This window comes from Procambarus clarkii, chromosome 43 (genome assembly GCF_040958095.1).
Source record: "Procambarus clarkii isolate CNS0578487 chromosome 43, FALCON_Pclarkii_2.0, whole genome shotgun sequence".
NCBI classification, from domain to species: Eukaryota; Metazoa; Arthropoda; class Malacostraca; order Decapoda; family Cambaridae; genus Procambarus; species Procambarus clarkii.
The window spans coordinates 18,728,570-18,745,853 of record NC_091192.1 but is presented as its reverse complement, the minus strand read 5'-3'; the positions used below and the strand labels follow the sequence as shown (position 1 = coordinate 18,745,853).

The following is a 17,284-nucleotide window of genomic DNA, read 5'->3' as shown; positions in this document are numbered from 1 at the left end:
TCAGGAAAACTTGGCTTATTAGGCAAATTGGGCCTCGCATAGTAGGCTGAGAAGTGAGTTCTGGCTACTAGGTACGACATTATATATATATATATATATATATATATATATATATATATATATATATATATATATATATATATATATATATATATATATATATATATATATATATATATATATATATATATATATATATATATATATATATATATTTTTTTTTGGGAGGGGGGGATTCCACTTTTGTTCCGGCAACATTTCATCAACCCGTCCTCAAACCAGGTCCATTCCATCCAGCGGTCGACCCCAAATTCATAAATTTTATGCTGTTCATTCCAAACAGGAATTTTCTCAAATATAAATTAACATTATAATATATTAGCATATTGTGCATATATAGGCATAGGTTAGGTCACGTGTTTAGGTTCAGTTGGCGATTATCTGTATTTGTAGCACGTGGGTGAAGCATTTACAGCGTTGTGGTTCGAACAAAATTCGTCAGTGAAACACTTGTTCCGGAAGTGTTCGAACGAAATCCCAACTTGTCAAGAAATTATTGCATGTGCCTGTGTCAAATTTGACTTGTCTACAGGCGAAACACGTCTGTCTTGACAGCATTAATTTCCAGCTGTTGTCTAATTAAGAATGCCAGATAAGATTGGAATCTCTTCCCTCCTGTTCCCACCTCCCACCAGCCCTTAAGAAAATGTATTTGGAACTATTACCGGAAATAAATTCATACTTCACGATAAAACTAATTGTAAACTGATGAAGGCTTTACTGGTGACATGATGATTGATAAAGATTAAGCCACCCAAGAGGTGGCACGGGCATGAATAACCCGTAAGTGGAGACGGTTTGGAGGCAGTACCAGTAGCTGGTACTGGAGGTATGGATGGTGGTGTTGCTCTCGAAGGTCTCCTGGGAGGCAGCTGCTGTTTACACCAGAACTCTTCACGTGACGGAGGAGCGTGGCCGGGAAACATTGTTATCCAGTAATTTGTTGTACACATCCACAACCTTTCACAGGCCATTTACCAAGATTTTACCTGCATCTAAACTTATCCAGAGCCTCCGTCTACTATATGTAAGAGATGTTTAGCAACAATCTCAATGTTCTCCCAGTAAGGAGGAAGATGTACCTGCCTTACATCCTCTATATTCAATTTGGAGCATTAAGAAAGCATGCACGATAAATTACTTCAGCGTAAACAATCAACTAGCGACTCAAGATCCCGAGACCAACCTTGCACTACCGTAGACGATGCTCGCCGCCGTCACTTCCTCCCGGGGCGATAAGGAACCTCCGGACCTCACCGTTGCAGCCCAGCCTCCCGTTTGGCTGCCACTTACGGTAACGATGAGGATCATAGTACATATACCGACGTACAACGACGTTAGAAAGTAGAAATCTGTACTACCGAGTTGCACAACCCGGAAAACCATCATCTATTTGTGTTGCAAAGACAATCTAAACTAACCTTCCTAAGCCAAATACACGATATCCGTGGCCTAATTTAGTATGTGTGTGTTGACAGCTGAGTGGACAGCGCTTCGGATTCGTAGTCCAGAGGTTCCGGGTTCGATTCAAGGTGGAGAAGGAAATAATAGGCAAAGATTTTCCACCCTGATGCCCCTGTTCACCGAGCAGTAAATAGGTACCTGGGAGTTAGCTGCTACGGGATGCTTCCTAGGGATGTGTAACAAAAAGGAGGCCTGGTTGAGGACCGGGCCGCGGGGACGCTAAGCCCCGAATTCATCTCAAGATCACCTCAAGGTATACTAGGCCTAGGAATATTTGTGTTTATTTTAGCTACATTTTTCTTTAAATAAATCCTTACTAGTCAGTACACTACTATCTAAAAACTAAGTACGTACAAATTCGTAACTATTGACGACCGTCACAATTGGTACTAATCTCAACAGGAGGATAGTTGGACCACTGATAATGGTCCTGGACCACTGATAATGGTCCTGGACCACTGATAATGGTCCTGGACCACTGATAATGGTCCTGGACCACTGATAATGGTCCTGGACCACTGATAATGGTCCTGGACCACTGATAATGGTCCTGGACCACTGATAATGGTCCTGGACCACTGATAATGGTCCTGGACCACTGATAATGGTCCTGGACCACTGATAATGGTCCGGTACGGACCGAAATGTCGTCGTTCCTCCATCTTGTGGTGTGTGTTTTGGTCGTTATATCTTAGACCCCGTTATTGTGTCTCACCGTCTGCAGTAGCCTACAATGTATCAAGAACTACAAAGTTAATTATAAAACTTTCAGATGCATTATAATATCAAAGACCCAATACATAAACAAGGAAACAGGGAGGGGGGAGAACGAGGAGGGGGGGGTGAAGAATGAGTTTTAGTTTAGTTCATTTATTATGCACCCCATACCCATCCTGTGGGCGGTAGTGGAAAGGGTTACAGAGGCACATAATGGGCTCAGGGACTGAACCCCATAATTCATTTAGCTAAGCAAGTTACAATCTTGATGAGCTAGTTACAAAACTTAATACACATCGTCACATCAACAATGGGCTCGAGACCGACCACAAGTACAGTTTCTAAATTAATTAAGCAACTGACATATGTGGAGAGCTATAGTGTCACAATTGATGTTTGTCCTGCACACCGCCCCCCATCCAGTGGGCAGCGGTGGATAGGTTACAATCACTCAGTTACTACCTACAGTTAGCAAACTGGGAATATTTGGCTAAAATTTCTGGTAGCAGATCATTTTGAATGAAATATTGACACATCGCTGGAACATTGGTTATAGAATTGTCTCTGAATTCACGTATCTTTTCGCACTCCGTCACATAGTGACGGAGGGTGTGCGAATAATTTTGTTGACTCAGTTTACATTTGGTCAGGTCTACATCGGCAGATAATGAGAATTCCCAGAGATACTTGTAACGAGTCTAAGCCGAGCAGTAGTAACATTTAGAAGTCTGCTGATTTTATTGGATAACCCATAGATGTGTGGCTCCTCTTGCATGATAGTATGATGATAGATGGAATTACGGGTGATAATTTCACTTTCCCTCAAATCTACAAGATTTTGTTGAGCTTATTTGTGTACTATTGCTCTCGCTGCTTATTGACTATTCATGAGAGATCGATTAGTTGATTTCACGTCGTTACGAGGTCATTAGCGCGGCATTAACAACAAATATGCCTTATGGAAGGTGACAAGAGCTGCAGCCCAACACGGGGCTGTAGTCTCCCAGTGACGTTACAAGTACACTAATGGAAGGAACTGAAGCAGTAATCACTTGCTCTCCATTTTGCTCTAACGTCGACTGTATATATTAACGGTGCTGGAGCTTGCATCGAGCAAGACTCCGGGTGCACGTTTTTTAGTTTTATTTATATATACAAGAGTTCTTACACTCTTGTACAGTCACTATCACACATAGCGTTTCCGGCAGGTCCTTAATCCTAATATTCTCCGGAATACGACCCGCCAAATCTTTAACAACCAGGTACCAATTTTACTGTTGGGTGAACAGAGGCTACAGTTAAGGATTGGTGCCCATTAAATCCTCCCCGGCCAGGATACAAACCCAGGCCAAAGCGCTCCCGAAGCACCGGGCGAGTGTCTTACCACTACGCCACAGACTGCGTTCACAACTGAAAGGTACCGGGTTCCACTCCCTCAGGAGGCACACATTTGGGCCAAGTTTTCCTTCACCTCATGCTACTATTCATCTAACTTACCGTAAGATCTTTGTGTAGAAGGCGTGGGGGATGGAGGCCATGAGGCCGGCGCCGTCACCAGTGTCATTGTCGCAGGAGCAGGCGCCGCGGTGGCGCATGCGCTGGGCCAGCCTCTCCGCGTCCCGGATCACCTGCAATCAACACAACCGTTAATGTCTCAACTACCTTCTAATATGATACGGAATGAAATTTTGGCCAATGTTAACTTTAATAAAATTTGTGTGAATAGCTGGGCCTAGAATAGGAGGCCGCGGGGACCTTGAACCCCATCCCCGGACAAGGTAGTCCCATCCCATGTTGGGGTTGGAAAACATAACTTTGTTGGTCGATTGGCCAATGAGGCTTGCAGGAAAGAAAACGCGGATTATGTCTTTTAGACTATCTAAAGCGATTAATAAAAACACACATTACTTCCTTCAGATTTAGAAGAACTAAGAAATGGCCAGAGACCTGAAAGCTGCAGTATTAAATGCTATGACAAGTTTTGTAATAATAGGTATTTGTATGGTCAGCACAGTAACCGGACCAGGCAATGTAATGTAGTCATTGCCGTAGTTCGCCTGGGCTAGACACATCTGGCAGGTTAGTGAGACTGAGCCACTGCCAGAATACTCAGAGTGTAAACTCTGTGATAAACCTTTAATGCATTCACTAGAACACTATATTGTTGAATGTGAAACCGTAAAGGACTTTAGACCTCCTGGCCTCTTGTACCACCTACTGTGTAACTATTTCATTGACTCAGGTGTTCTGGACGACATCCTAACAATTTATCCAAAATTTGCTTTTCCATTTTAAAGAATGAAGAACAATTTTATTTATTTTATTTTTAAGCTGCATCTCTTGTGAACCCATTCCTGCCCTTGTGTGGCAGAGCACAATAGAAAGTTGTGTTTACATATTCGTACATTGAAACGTGTATACAGTCTAATGTTGGTGATTGTAGCCATGATTGTGTGTGTGTTTTTCAGCCTACAGTTTAGACCTATTGTCTTGTGTAGGTCCTGTGTGATCTCTGTCCTGCGTGACAGTGACAGAACTGCCACAAAACTGTCCCTTGCGCAGCCCGTCCTCTAAACAGACCTAAAAGTGATTCCATCCACCCGCCAAACCCCAGCTGTTTATGAATGAAAAACGGTTTACACTCGACTCAACTGATTTCGTTCGAACACTTTCGAAACAAGTGCTTTACTGACGAATTTTGTTCGAACCACAACGCTGTAAATGCTTCACACACGTGCTACAAATACAAATAATCACCAACAGAACCTAAACATAACCTATGCTTATATATGTACAATAATTAAACATTTATATTTGAGAAAGCTCCCCCTGTATATGTGTTTTCCTCTGGTCATTTATGTTTATTAATCCGTGTTTCATATACATTTTGTTTAATTTTCAATATCTGTTATATACGGGTGTTTATGCATTTCAAGGAGTATTTGTTAAAGATGGGGTGTTTAAGCATTATCAAAAGATATTAGTTAAATATGGATATTTATTAATTTCAAGGGACATTTATTATAGATTGGATATTTAAGCATTTCAAAAAAATGCTTAAATATCCAGCATAAAATTTTTAAGCATAAAAAATGCTTAAAAATGCTTAAAAATACTCACATTTTCTTGTGTGTATTATTATTATTAATATATATATATATTATATATATATTATATATATATATATATATATATATTATATATATATATATTATATATATATATATATAATATATATATAATATATATATAATATATATATATATATATATATATATATATATATATATATATATATATATATATATATATATATATATATATATATATATATATATATATATGCATGCATGCAGAATAACATGTGAAAAATAGAGAATGCTTAACGCGTTTTCGGCTAATTCGCCTTCATCAGAGCAAAGTAGAATTAAGTATTCTCTCTCTCTCTCTCTCTCTCTCCTATTTTTCCTTCCCTATCATTCTCTGCCGCACACGTACACTTACAGTAGAGTGAAGGGGTCGTTGTGTTGATCTTCATTCTACTTCGCTCTGATGAAGGCTAACGATGACACATTTGTCAACATATGTTATTCGACGTGTTAAAAGCTTTAGAATCGATACCATGACTTAATAAAGTATATGACTTTATATCACGCCTCCTGTGTTATAATATATGAACGTTTTGGCAATGTGAAGAATTACTCTCGTCAGAACTGTATTTTTTATATAAAAGCACCAAGTCATAATGGCCTTGTTACTGTATTTTACAGTATATAACTACAGTGATTACGTTTAATGCTATTATGACTAATACTCAATAATGGTGAATATTTATATTACACTAATATTTATCCCAAACAAAGACACTTCACAAGATATTTGTAAAGTGTCCGTACTTCCTCTCCCTTGGTCTTCAAGACTTATGGAGAGGAACAACATGTTCCTACGTGGGCCAGGTGCGGGCCAGGTGCGGGCCAGGTGCGGGCCAGGTGATAACTGACTGCACATTTACGGCGACAATTCCATACAATATTGGTAGTGGTGTTGCCCCCCCCCCTCCTCCTCCACAACACGTCATGCTCTACAAGACTGTGGTGTGTCCACTCATGCACACCCGTGTCCACACATCCTGGCCCATGTGTTCACCTCTTGCCCTGTATAAACGTTTAAGGATCACAACTGAACATTAGGCAGCTCCACTCCCGTTATTTAACATAGGTTAGGTTATCTTTTGATAACCTAACCTATGAGATGATTTCGGGGCTTTTTAGTGTCCCCGCGGCCCGGTCCTCGACCAGGCCTCCACCCCCAGGAAGCAGCCCGTGACAGCTGACTAACACTCGGGTACCTATTTTACTGCTAGGTAACAGGGGCATAGGGTGAAAGAAACTCTGCCCATTGTTTCTCGCCGGCGCCCGGGATCGAACCCAGGACAACAGGATCTCAAGGCCAGTGTGCTGTCCACTCGGCCGACCGGCTCCACAAAGTTCATAAAATATTATTCTTGGTGAAAAGCCTAACACCTTCAAGCCTACCAACATGTCACAATATCCATAGATAGTTAACACTCAACATGCACCAGCACGGGTGGTGGTGGTGAGGGGTAGTGGTAGGGGTGGTGGTGAGGGGTAGTGGTAGGGGTGGTGGTGAGGGGTAGTGGTAGGGGTGGTGGTGAGGGGTAGTGGTAGGGGTGGTGGTGAGGGGTAGTGGTAGGGGTGGTGGTAAGGGGTAGTGGTAGGGGTGGTGGTGAGGGGTAGTGGTAGGGGTGGTGGTTGTGGTGGCATCACAAGCACTACGGGTATATCAAGTGGGTGATATAAGCCGCCACCAATCCGCACCTGACCACCACTCTTGCGTCCTGTATCAACTTCAAGGATAACCTGAGGCGCCATATGCAGTGCTTCAAGAAGGCGCCACTATTACGCAACTTACTGGAATGTAAAGCAAGTGAAGCCCTGCGCCTCAAACTCAACATTCACCCAACAAGAGCAGCTGCGTGAGATTGTGACGGGCCGCAGTAGCTCAGCTCTACTGTACGGCACATGTAATGTGGCCACCACCACATTAACACAGTGTTCCTTTGGTCCTATCAGTGTGAAAATTGCACAGGATATAAAGAATAATCAGATGAAAACTTAACACAATTTTTTATAATGTTAAATATGAACATGAAAAATACCAAAAACCACGTTAACATACATTTGGCTAGTACACGAGAAAACGTACAATTCTAAAATGAACAGACTTACGTTAATACAAGGAGGAATGTTAACAATGAAATTTAGAGGTAACTGACATGTGAAGACGAGGCGGCACACGTGTTGACCCAGAGCACCAGAAGTGAGTAGGGCAGTGAGCGGGGTCAAGAGTACTTATACCCCTGTTGTCACTAAGGCTTGCAATTAAGAGGCCGGCAGCGTAACTGCATGTTACTCACGGATCAACAGCACCCGCAGAAAACACCTGCCCGGGGCTCTGGGGGCTGGGTGGAGGGTGACGGTGGCCCACCACCCCCACACACGTCTGGGGTGGCTGGCGTATAGCTGATATGTAGAGTTGTGAACATGAAGGTGAGGGGAAAGAGGCAGACAGACAGAGGGGGTGGGAGGGGAATACTATTAACTGGATTTAAGCGGAGAAGAGTAGCCCCACGCGCACACACATTGGATTCAAAACGTGGCACCCTAGTGTCAGCACCTGCATCAGAGGAGCTCCAGGATATTTCACAATTCTTAAGTATTGTAGTACAGGTTGATGATATTGAGTGGTGACCCAAGGAACATAAAAGTGTAGTGCTTTGGAAAAAATAGGTGAGATAACACGAATGTGCAAAGTGAAGTGAAAAATTGGATGAGAAAAAGTGACCCCCCTAGTGTTTACAGTGCAGATAATAACATTCAAGATGGCCACCAGCAAGAAGAAAAATAAGGTAGAGCTAGCTTTTGGGGGTTTTAAAGAAATCATTGATACAAGCAGTCTACACAACAAATTGGCAAAATTAGATATTATAGTGAACTATCATGCAGAAATAATCAGCAAATTGAAAGTAATGAGCGCTTGAGTGGCAAGGTTTCAGGTCCTTGAGGGTTTAGTGAAAGACTTATGCAAGGACAAGAATCAACTGGAAACAAATTGCAAAGCCATGGAAGAGGAAAATAAACTCTTAAAAATAGCTTTGGAAGATGTTAAAGCAAATCCACAAGAAGTTGACATAATAGCACTAGAGATATGCAATCAGGATGATAAACTAAAGATCATAAATGCATATAGTCCACCGCTATGCAACACATGGACAAAGGAGGAGCTAGATAATAAACGAGAGGGTCTTATAACAATAATGAGAGAAATTATAGTCAGAGCTGATAAAGATAGATCACGTCTGTTTGTAGTCGGCGACTTCAACTGAAAATCCATAGACTGGGAGGCACATGAAGCTAGAACGGAGGATTTTTGGATTTGCAGATTCGTAAACCTCATCCTGGAAACATTCATGTTTCAACATGTTAAACAAGCTACGAGGATGAGGGAAGGGGATGTTCCCTCCATGCTGGATTTGATATTTACCATGAAAGAGGAAAAAATATTTGACATTCAGTACCTCCCTTCCTTAGGTAAAAGTGACCATGTCTCTTTAGGAATAAAGTATGCAATGCATTATAATCTGGAAGAAAATCAGGTTGAAGCAGTTGAAAAGCCCGATTTCAAGAGAGGTCATTATGGGGAACTCAGACATTTAAGGAATTTGACTGGAAAGATTTTCTGTTAGGAAATGAAGTAAATGAGATGTATGTCAAGTTTTGTGAAATATATGATAAAGGCACAAAAAAGTTGATTCCAAAACAGAGATGCAGAACTAGGAAACAGGATTGGTTCAACAGAAATTGCGAGAGGGCCAGAGACCAAAAGACACAAAAATGGAATCAATACAGGAAGAGGCCAAACCCCCAAACACACCAGCGAAATAAAGATGCGAGAAACTACACAGCAGTGAGGAGAGAAGCAGAAAGAAATTTGAAAAAGGGATTGCAGACAAATGTAAAACAGAACCAGGTCTATTCTATAAATTCATAAACAATAAATTGCAGGTAAAGGATAATATTCAGAGGTTGAAAATGGGAAATAGATTCACAGAAAATGAAAGGAAATGTGAGAAACATTAAACGAAAAGTTCCAAAATGTGTGTGTACAAAATGAAATCTTCTGGGAACCAGATACAATAAGAATTCCAGAGAACAACAGAGCACACAGAGGTGTCTAGAGATGAAGTGGAAAGAATGCTCAAGGAGCTAAGTAAGAACAAGGCAGTTGGTCCAGAGGGAGTTTCACCATGGGTTCTGAGAGAATGTGCACCTGAGCTCAGCATTCCACTTCAACTGATTTTTCAGGCATCCCTGTTTACAGGAGTTGTAGCCGATGTGTGGAAAAAGACTACCATAGTTCCAATCTACAAGAAGTGGAAGCAGGGAAGACCCCCTTAATTAGAGACATGTATTATTGACAAGTGTCAGTCAAAATATTGGAAAAAATAATTAAAACTAAATAGGGAGAACACCTGGAGAAAAACGATATAATATCAGACAGACAGTATGGTTTTCGATCTGGAAGAGTCTGTGTAACGAACTTAGTTTCTATGATCGAGCCACAGAGATTTTACAGGAAAGATGGTTGGGTTGACTGCATCTATCTGGACCTAAACAAGGCTTTCGATAGAGTTCCACATAAGAGGTTGTTTTGGAAACTGGAACATATTGGAGGGGTGACAGGTACGCTTCTAACATGGATGAAAAATTTCCTGACTGATAGAAAAATGAAGGCCGTAATCAGAGGCAAGATATCGGATATTCTTGCACCGGTTATGTTTATTGTCTACATAAACGATCTACCAGTTGGATTACAGAATTATATGAACATGTTTGCTGATGATGCTAAGATAATAGAGAAGATAAGAAACCTAGATGATTGTCATGCCCTTCAAGATGACCTGGACAAAATATGTACATGGAGCAACACTTGGCAAATGGAATTTAATGTTAATACATGCAATGTTATGGAATGTGGAATAGGAGAACATAGACCCCACACAACCTATAAATTATGTGAGAAATCTTTAAAGAATTCTGACAAAGAAAGAGATCTAGGGGTGGTTCTAGATAGAAAACTGTCACCCGAGGACCACATTAAGAACATTGTGCGAGGAACCTATGCTACACTTTCTAACTTCAGAATTGCTTTTAAATACATGGTTGGAGAAATACTAAAGAAATTGTTCACGACTTTTATTAGGCCAAAGCTGAAATATGTAGCGGTTGTGTGGTGCCCATATCTTAAGAAGCACATCAACAAACTGGAAAAGGTGCAAAGACACGCTACTAAGTGGCTCCCAAAACTGAAGGGCAAGAGCTACGAGGAGAGGTTAGAGGCATTAAATATGCAAAAACTAGAAGATAGAAGAGAGGCGATATGATCACTACATACAAGATAGTAACAGGAATCGATAAAATTGATAGGGAAGAAATCCTGAGACCTGGAACTTCAAGAACAAGAGGTCATAGATTTAAACTCACGAAACAAAGCTACCGGAGAAATAAGAAAATTCACTTTTGTGAACAGAGTGGTAGACGGTTGGAACAAGTTAGGTGAGAAGGTGGTGGAGGCCAAGACCGTCAGTAGTTTCAAAGTGTTATATGACAAAGAGTGCTGGGAATTCCATTCAGCTGGGACTGACAGCTGAATGGACAGCGCTCTAGATTCTCAATCCTAGGGGTCCGGGTTCGATCCCCGGTGATGGCAGAAACAAAATGGGCACAGTTTTTTCACCCTGAAGCCCCCTGTTACCTAGCAGTAAATAGGAACCTGGGAGTTATACAGCTGTTACGGGCTGCTTCCTGTGTGTGTGTATTCACGTAGATGTGCTTGCGGGGGTTGAGCTCTGCTCTTTCGGCCCGCCTCTCAACTGTCAATCAAATGTTACTAACTACTAATTTTCACACACACGGGGCCGGTGGCTGACTGGACAGCACGCTGGACGCGTCATCCTGTGGTCCCGGGTTTGATTCCCGGCGCCGGCGAGAAACAATAGGCAGTTTCTTTCACCCTGATGTCCCTGTTACCTAGCAGTAAATAGGTACCTGGGAGTTAGTCAGCTGTCACGGGCTGTTTCCTAGGGTGTGTGTGTGTGTGTGTGTGTGTGTGTGTGTGTGTGTGTGTGTGTGTGTGTGTGTGTGTAGTGTGGGGGAAAAAAGTAGTTGGTAAACAGTTGATTGACAGTTGAGAGGCGGGCCGAAAGAGCAAAGCTCAACCCCCGCACCCCCTAAGTGAGCACCCACACCCAGCACCCCACACGCTAGAGTAGACCCCCTCCCCCAAACACACACACACACACACACGGCCAGACCATTAACACAATACCCAGCCAACTGGGCCGTGAGCCAGGGGGGGGGGGGGGGTCAGAGCGGCCGGCCACGCAGGTGACAGGAAGCTCAAGTGTCAACTTGATGCACGGGTTATAGGCCATCTCCTTCCCTCTCAACGGTGACAGCTGCGGCGTCACCACACTACCTCACGCACCGTTCACCACTGGACGGTACGGGGGAGGGGGGGGGGGGTGGACAGAACCTCACACACTGTAGATTAGCATTAACTATCACCGTTATCAATACGGATTAAGGCAGTAAGGCAGCTAACCAATCACACAATGTCCCCACACACTCAAGCTGTCGTCCAGTAGTTCCACTAATGACGCCCCCTCTCTTAATACAGAGAAATCACATTATGGTGATATATCGATGAACAAACCCACAGGAGCTGTGACGAGGGATCGAACCTATGGGCTGGGTGTTCCCAGACGCGCACACTAGTCAACTGCACCATAGGACTGGTGCAAGAGTCAGTGTAACTAATTTGGGAGAGGAAGCACTCTTTCAGAGCATCAATTTGGCTTAAGGCACTGTACTTTGCTTCTTGTCGAAGCAAGGCTTGTTCTTTGATCAGCTTCTTGGGTGGGAAAGGGGGGGGGACAGTAATTTGGAGAGGAGTGATCTCCCATGGGGCAGGAAAGTGTCCTTGTTGTCTCTCTCTTGGTAGAGGTGATAAACATTATACATTTTGAGCACAATGGCGGTTTTGGAAATCCATTTGGAGGGATGCTGATCTTTAAGGAAGAAGGCTTGGAGGGCGTCAGTGCCGGGGTTAGGGTGGGTTAGCCTAAGCATCTTGATACCAATTAAAACATTAATTTCAATAATACGATCACTTACACACGGGGAGACTATTCCTTCATGTTTTGTAATTTAGCTGTACTCTGTAATTTAGGCGTTTAGCTGGATTATCCTCCGAGGATAATCCTCATATCTTCGGCTTGCATATTTTCCAGCCCTCAAAGCATTTTCTCAGGCCCCAGAGCAAGCATGGGTGCAGCATAATCGATCAGAGATCCAGTATATGAGCTGTACACCATTTTGGCAAGTCTCACATTTGCGCCACAGCTGGGGTGATAGTCTGCCACAGCCTTGAGAGCACGGAGCCTCTCTACATTGACGGGTAGTCTGGCTACAGCACTGCGGCACAGTGGAACCCCTAAGACCAAGACACAGTATTTGTATGTAGTTACACAGTCAAGAAGAGCCATCATACAGCTGCATCTTGCTAACAGCCCCACTCCGTCTGGGTGGGAGTCAATTCAGGATCTTTTTTTACTCTGAGAGGACTAGGCCTAGTTCCCGAGGTGTGTTTAATATAGAATTAAGAACATTTTGAGTGTTGGTATACCCATTGGTATGGATCAGTATATCACCGGCATAGCTATGTGTTCACTGGGCCTCCTAGTCACAGTTTAAAACTGAGGACACCTCCCTGTGGAGTGCCCAGTTCAAAATCTCTCGTTACACTCCTATGCCCTTGGAACAGTACAGATAACTTCCTGTTGGATAGATAGCCTCTTATCCACCGTAGTAGCCATCCTCCAACATTCATTTTAGCAAGTTCGCTCAGAATGACGTGTGGGTTAGCAATGTCAAAGGTTGACTTAAGATCTAGGAAAGTGGTTCATGACCTATCAGTATGCAGGGTGAGAAGAGAGGTATCAAGAGTGATTCACGCTCCTCTCAGGCGTGAAGCCATATATCTGGGGAGAGAATAAGTTACTAACTATATACAGGAGACGATTGAGAACCATCCTCTCAAGACAGAGACAACTAGTGAGGAAGATTGGGCGGAAGGCGCTCTGAAGGTTAGGTTAAGGAATGGGAGTAATAAGGCTGTTGTTGGTCCACGACTCTGGAAGCTCCCAGTTACATAGCTCATATTATACAATTCAAGCAAAGTATTTCCTGGCACTAGCAGAAGCATACGCAGTATGCCGTAGATAACTCCATCCTCCCCGGGTGATGTAGCTTTGCCTTTATGAAGAGCAGTCTAGTTCGTATTCAGTAAAAGGCATATTACAGTCATCATCTTGATGACACGTGGTCAAGGAGCCTCGCTCTATCTTCATATATGTATTTAATTCAGTCTGTGCGGGTAGAGGAAGACTGTTAAAGCTGGAAGTTGTGACCCAAGCATCAATAAGCTCATTTTGCTCTATGCAGGGGATTAGGGTGCGAGATCTCTGCAGCATTGGTCTCTCTGATCTTGTTGATATCCTTCCATGCCCGGCTTAGTGGCGTGTCAGAATTGAGATCACTGACAAAAGTTTTCGCTGACAAAAGTTGCTCTGTCTGCATGATTTTCATTCCTCCTGGTTTCCGTTTCCTGCTGTGTCAGTTGTGGCACACATGAAGCCTCTCATCACTGCTCCCGTATTTTAGTTTTCACAAACCAGTCACCATGTTTATTCTTCTGTTCTAGTTCACTGTTGTGCTTTTAATAATATGGACTAAATATTGCATATTCTAAATAACGCCTCATTTTTTAAACATCTCTCTATCCATAAATGTAAAAGCAATTCTAAAATTAGCCTGAGAAGCACAGGCTCTTTATCTACATAATTTGCAGAGTGCATGTGGTCCGCTTGGCATGTTCAGCATTACATTACAATCCATACAGAATTCCATTCGTCATGCGCCGCTCCATGACAGTTTGAATGTCATAATGTTTTATTGTTCCTCCCAGTACCTTAGATCGGTGACAATCCTGTTCACACAACTCCCAGTACCTTAGATCGGTGACAATCCTGTTCACACAACTCCCAGTACCTTAGATCGGTGACAATCCTGTTCACACAACTCCCAGTACCTTAGATCGGTGACAATCCTGTTCACACAACTCCCAGTACCTTAGATCGGTGACAATCCTGTTCACACAACTCCCAGTACCTTAGATCGGTGACAATCCTGTTCACACAACTCCCAGTACCTTAGATCGGTGACAATCCTGTTCACACAACTCCCAGTACCTTAGATCGGTGACAATCCTGTTCACACAACTCCCAGTACCTTAGATCGGTGACAATCGTGTTCACACAACTCCCGGTACCTTAGATCGGTGACAATCGTGTTCACACAACTCCCGGTACCTTAGATCGGTGACAATCCTGTTCACACAACTCCCAGTACCTTAGATCGGTGACAATCGTGTTCACACAACTCCCAGTACCTTAGATCGGTGACAATCCTGTTCACACAACTCCCAGTACCTTAGATCGGTGACAATCGTGTTCACACAACTCCCTGTCCCGTCAGGAATGTGGACGATCCCTTCAGATCATCTACAATGAGGAGCAACATTACTGGTGGTGGCAGGGAGTCGGCGAGCAATATTCCTCCAGCGAGTCGCAGCCTCGTATCACTGCTCTCAATTTTATCTGTTTAATGTGTCAGTGACTAGTAGTCTTCCTGTCAGTGGTCCCCCGCGTGTTCTAGAAACCAGAACGTTCTCTTTCCTGCAAGACAGACGTGCCACGGTGTGCATCTTGCCTACAATGTTCACCCCAGTGAACATTGTAGGCAAAATCAAGAGTATTATCTTGTCTGAGGCTTATACCTTTAAAGTCACCTGTAGTCCTATACTGTACATATATAATCAGATTCCGCGCCAGAATGTTATAGCGAGATTCGTTGAGGGATAGAGCTTCGGCACTGTCATTTGTCACTATTTTACTTTATGCCAACCCACCCATGTTGGGCACATACCCAACAGCAATTCCTGTTAAAAATTGAGTGAGGCTAGCTCTAAGTGTCTGACCTCGAACAATTTCGATTGATATAAATGTATGTATACATATGTAACCATGTGTTGCTTGGCAGCCGAGAGCCAGCACTTATAATACCCATCCCAACACCTACTCTACTGACTACGACACACGCCTCGCGCTGTACGCACGCAACACGCAAAACACACGCAAATCTACACAAGTCTGGCGTCGCTTGAGCGTGCAGCTTTGGCCTGAAATCTGCATATAAAAATTAAAGGCATAATTCCACTGATAAGCAATAAGGCATATCCGGGGCGGAGAGCGCCTTACCTCCCCACACTGAAGTAAAACAATAGGAGAGGTATGATCGCAAGGTGCAACTCGATACACAACCATGTAATAACACAGTAACGACGATTTGACAACGTCGTGCGTTTCAGTACTACGGGCTCACCATAGTCCGTGCTACTTGGAACTTTGGTTCCCAGTGGCTGAATCAAACCATAAACATCTAGGAAGATAAGAGCCGCGATCCTGCAGGCACAAGTATACACGCGTGAGAAACTTTAAATAACAGCTGAGGTTTTCAGAACGCGAGATAAGCACATCCGACCAGTGCTGGAGTACGCGGTGACCCCACGGGGACCATTCTCGTGAAAACAAAGTTTCCTGAACCTATTTGAATGGAGGAGAGAGAGAGGAGGTTTTCACGGGGCTGTGATACTTGCTGTGGTATACTCAGTGTAAACCTCCCACTATACTGTGCTCCAGCATGCACTCTAGCAAGACCTCCAGGTGGGGGGGGGGGGGGGTCATGCCCCGGCCCCTAGGAGAAGTACTACAAATTAACCTGCTTTAGGGTTATGATAGACCCCGCTACACTGGACACCGGGAATAACTGCTATATGGAAACAAATCCACAAGGGTCGTGATGAGCGTTCGAACCTACGTTCGGGATGTTCCCAGACGCGTCCCTAGTCGACTGCACCACGACATGGTTAAAAGAATTGCAACCTGGAGTGCCACTGCCCTCACAAGGCTCCCGCAGAGGTGAAGAGGTGGAACATTTGGGTGACAGAGCCCGGGTGCATGGGGGGGGGGGGGAATTGTGTAAAACCCCGGTCTGTGCTTCGGAGAAGCTGTGGGAGCCTCGTGAGGGCCGTAGCATTCAACCCGTTCTCGCACTTTCTTAGTCAATATTGACTTATTAAATACGTGAATATGTGACTTAAACATACTAGTTTACCCTGAAAAGCTTCATAGAAAACACCGACCTTACCTAACCTTCTTAGTATGTTAAGATAAGCATCTTATTGCTTCGTAATTACAATTATTACTTAACTTATACCTATAATAGGTATAACCTATACCTATAATAGGTTAAGTAATAATTGTAATTACGAAGCAATAAGATGCTTATCTTAACATACTAAGAAGGTTAGGTAAGGTCGGTGTTTTCTATGAAGCTTTTCAAGGTAAACTAGTATGTTTAGTATGTCACATATGCACGTACTTAATAAGTCAGTATTGACTTAGAAAGTGCGAGAACGAGTTGTAGGATTCCAGGTTACAATTCTTTTAACCATGTGGCACAGTCGACTAGGGGCGCGTCTGGGATCATCACGGACGTAGGTTCGAACCCTCATCACGGCCCTAGTGGAGTTGTTCATTTGATGCATCACGCTATTGTGGTTTGTGTGTGTAGTATATATGTACTTTATGATATGTTAATAGCAGAACCTTTTACCCATGACAACCCCCCCCCCCCCTTGGCACTGCCACTTGACTATTATATACACAATTCCCCTGGGAGAGGCATGAAGGCTCACAGACGAAACACTCAGACAGGCCCAGAAACGTGTGAGGGAGGTACAGCTGGAGTATCCCACAACCCCCCCCCCCCCCCCACACACA

The 17,284-nt window shown here is 43.4% G+C and overlaps 1 protein-coding gene across 2 annotated transcripts in view; it reads right to left on the bottom strand.

Annotated features, from left to right (window-relative positions):
• Positions 1-17,284, bottom strand: part of LOC123755771 (uncharacterized) — a gene marked incomplete at its 3' end in the record, with an annotated part of 249,077 nt that overhangs the window by 175,604 nt on the left and 56,189 nt on the right. For both annotated transcript variants that reach the window (XM_069300074.1, XM_069300075.1), the window contains 1 exon segment: positions 3,739-3,869. In XM_069300074.1, the coding sequence (XP_069156175.1) occupies positions 3,739-3,869 (131 nt within the window).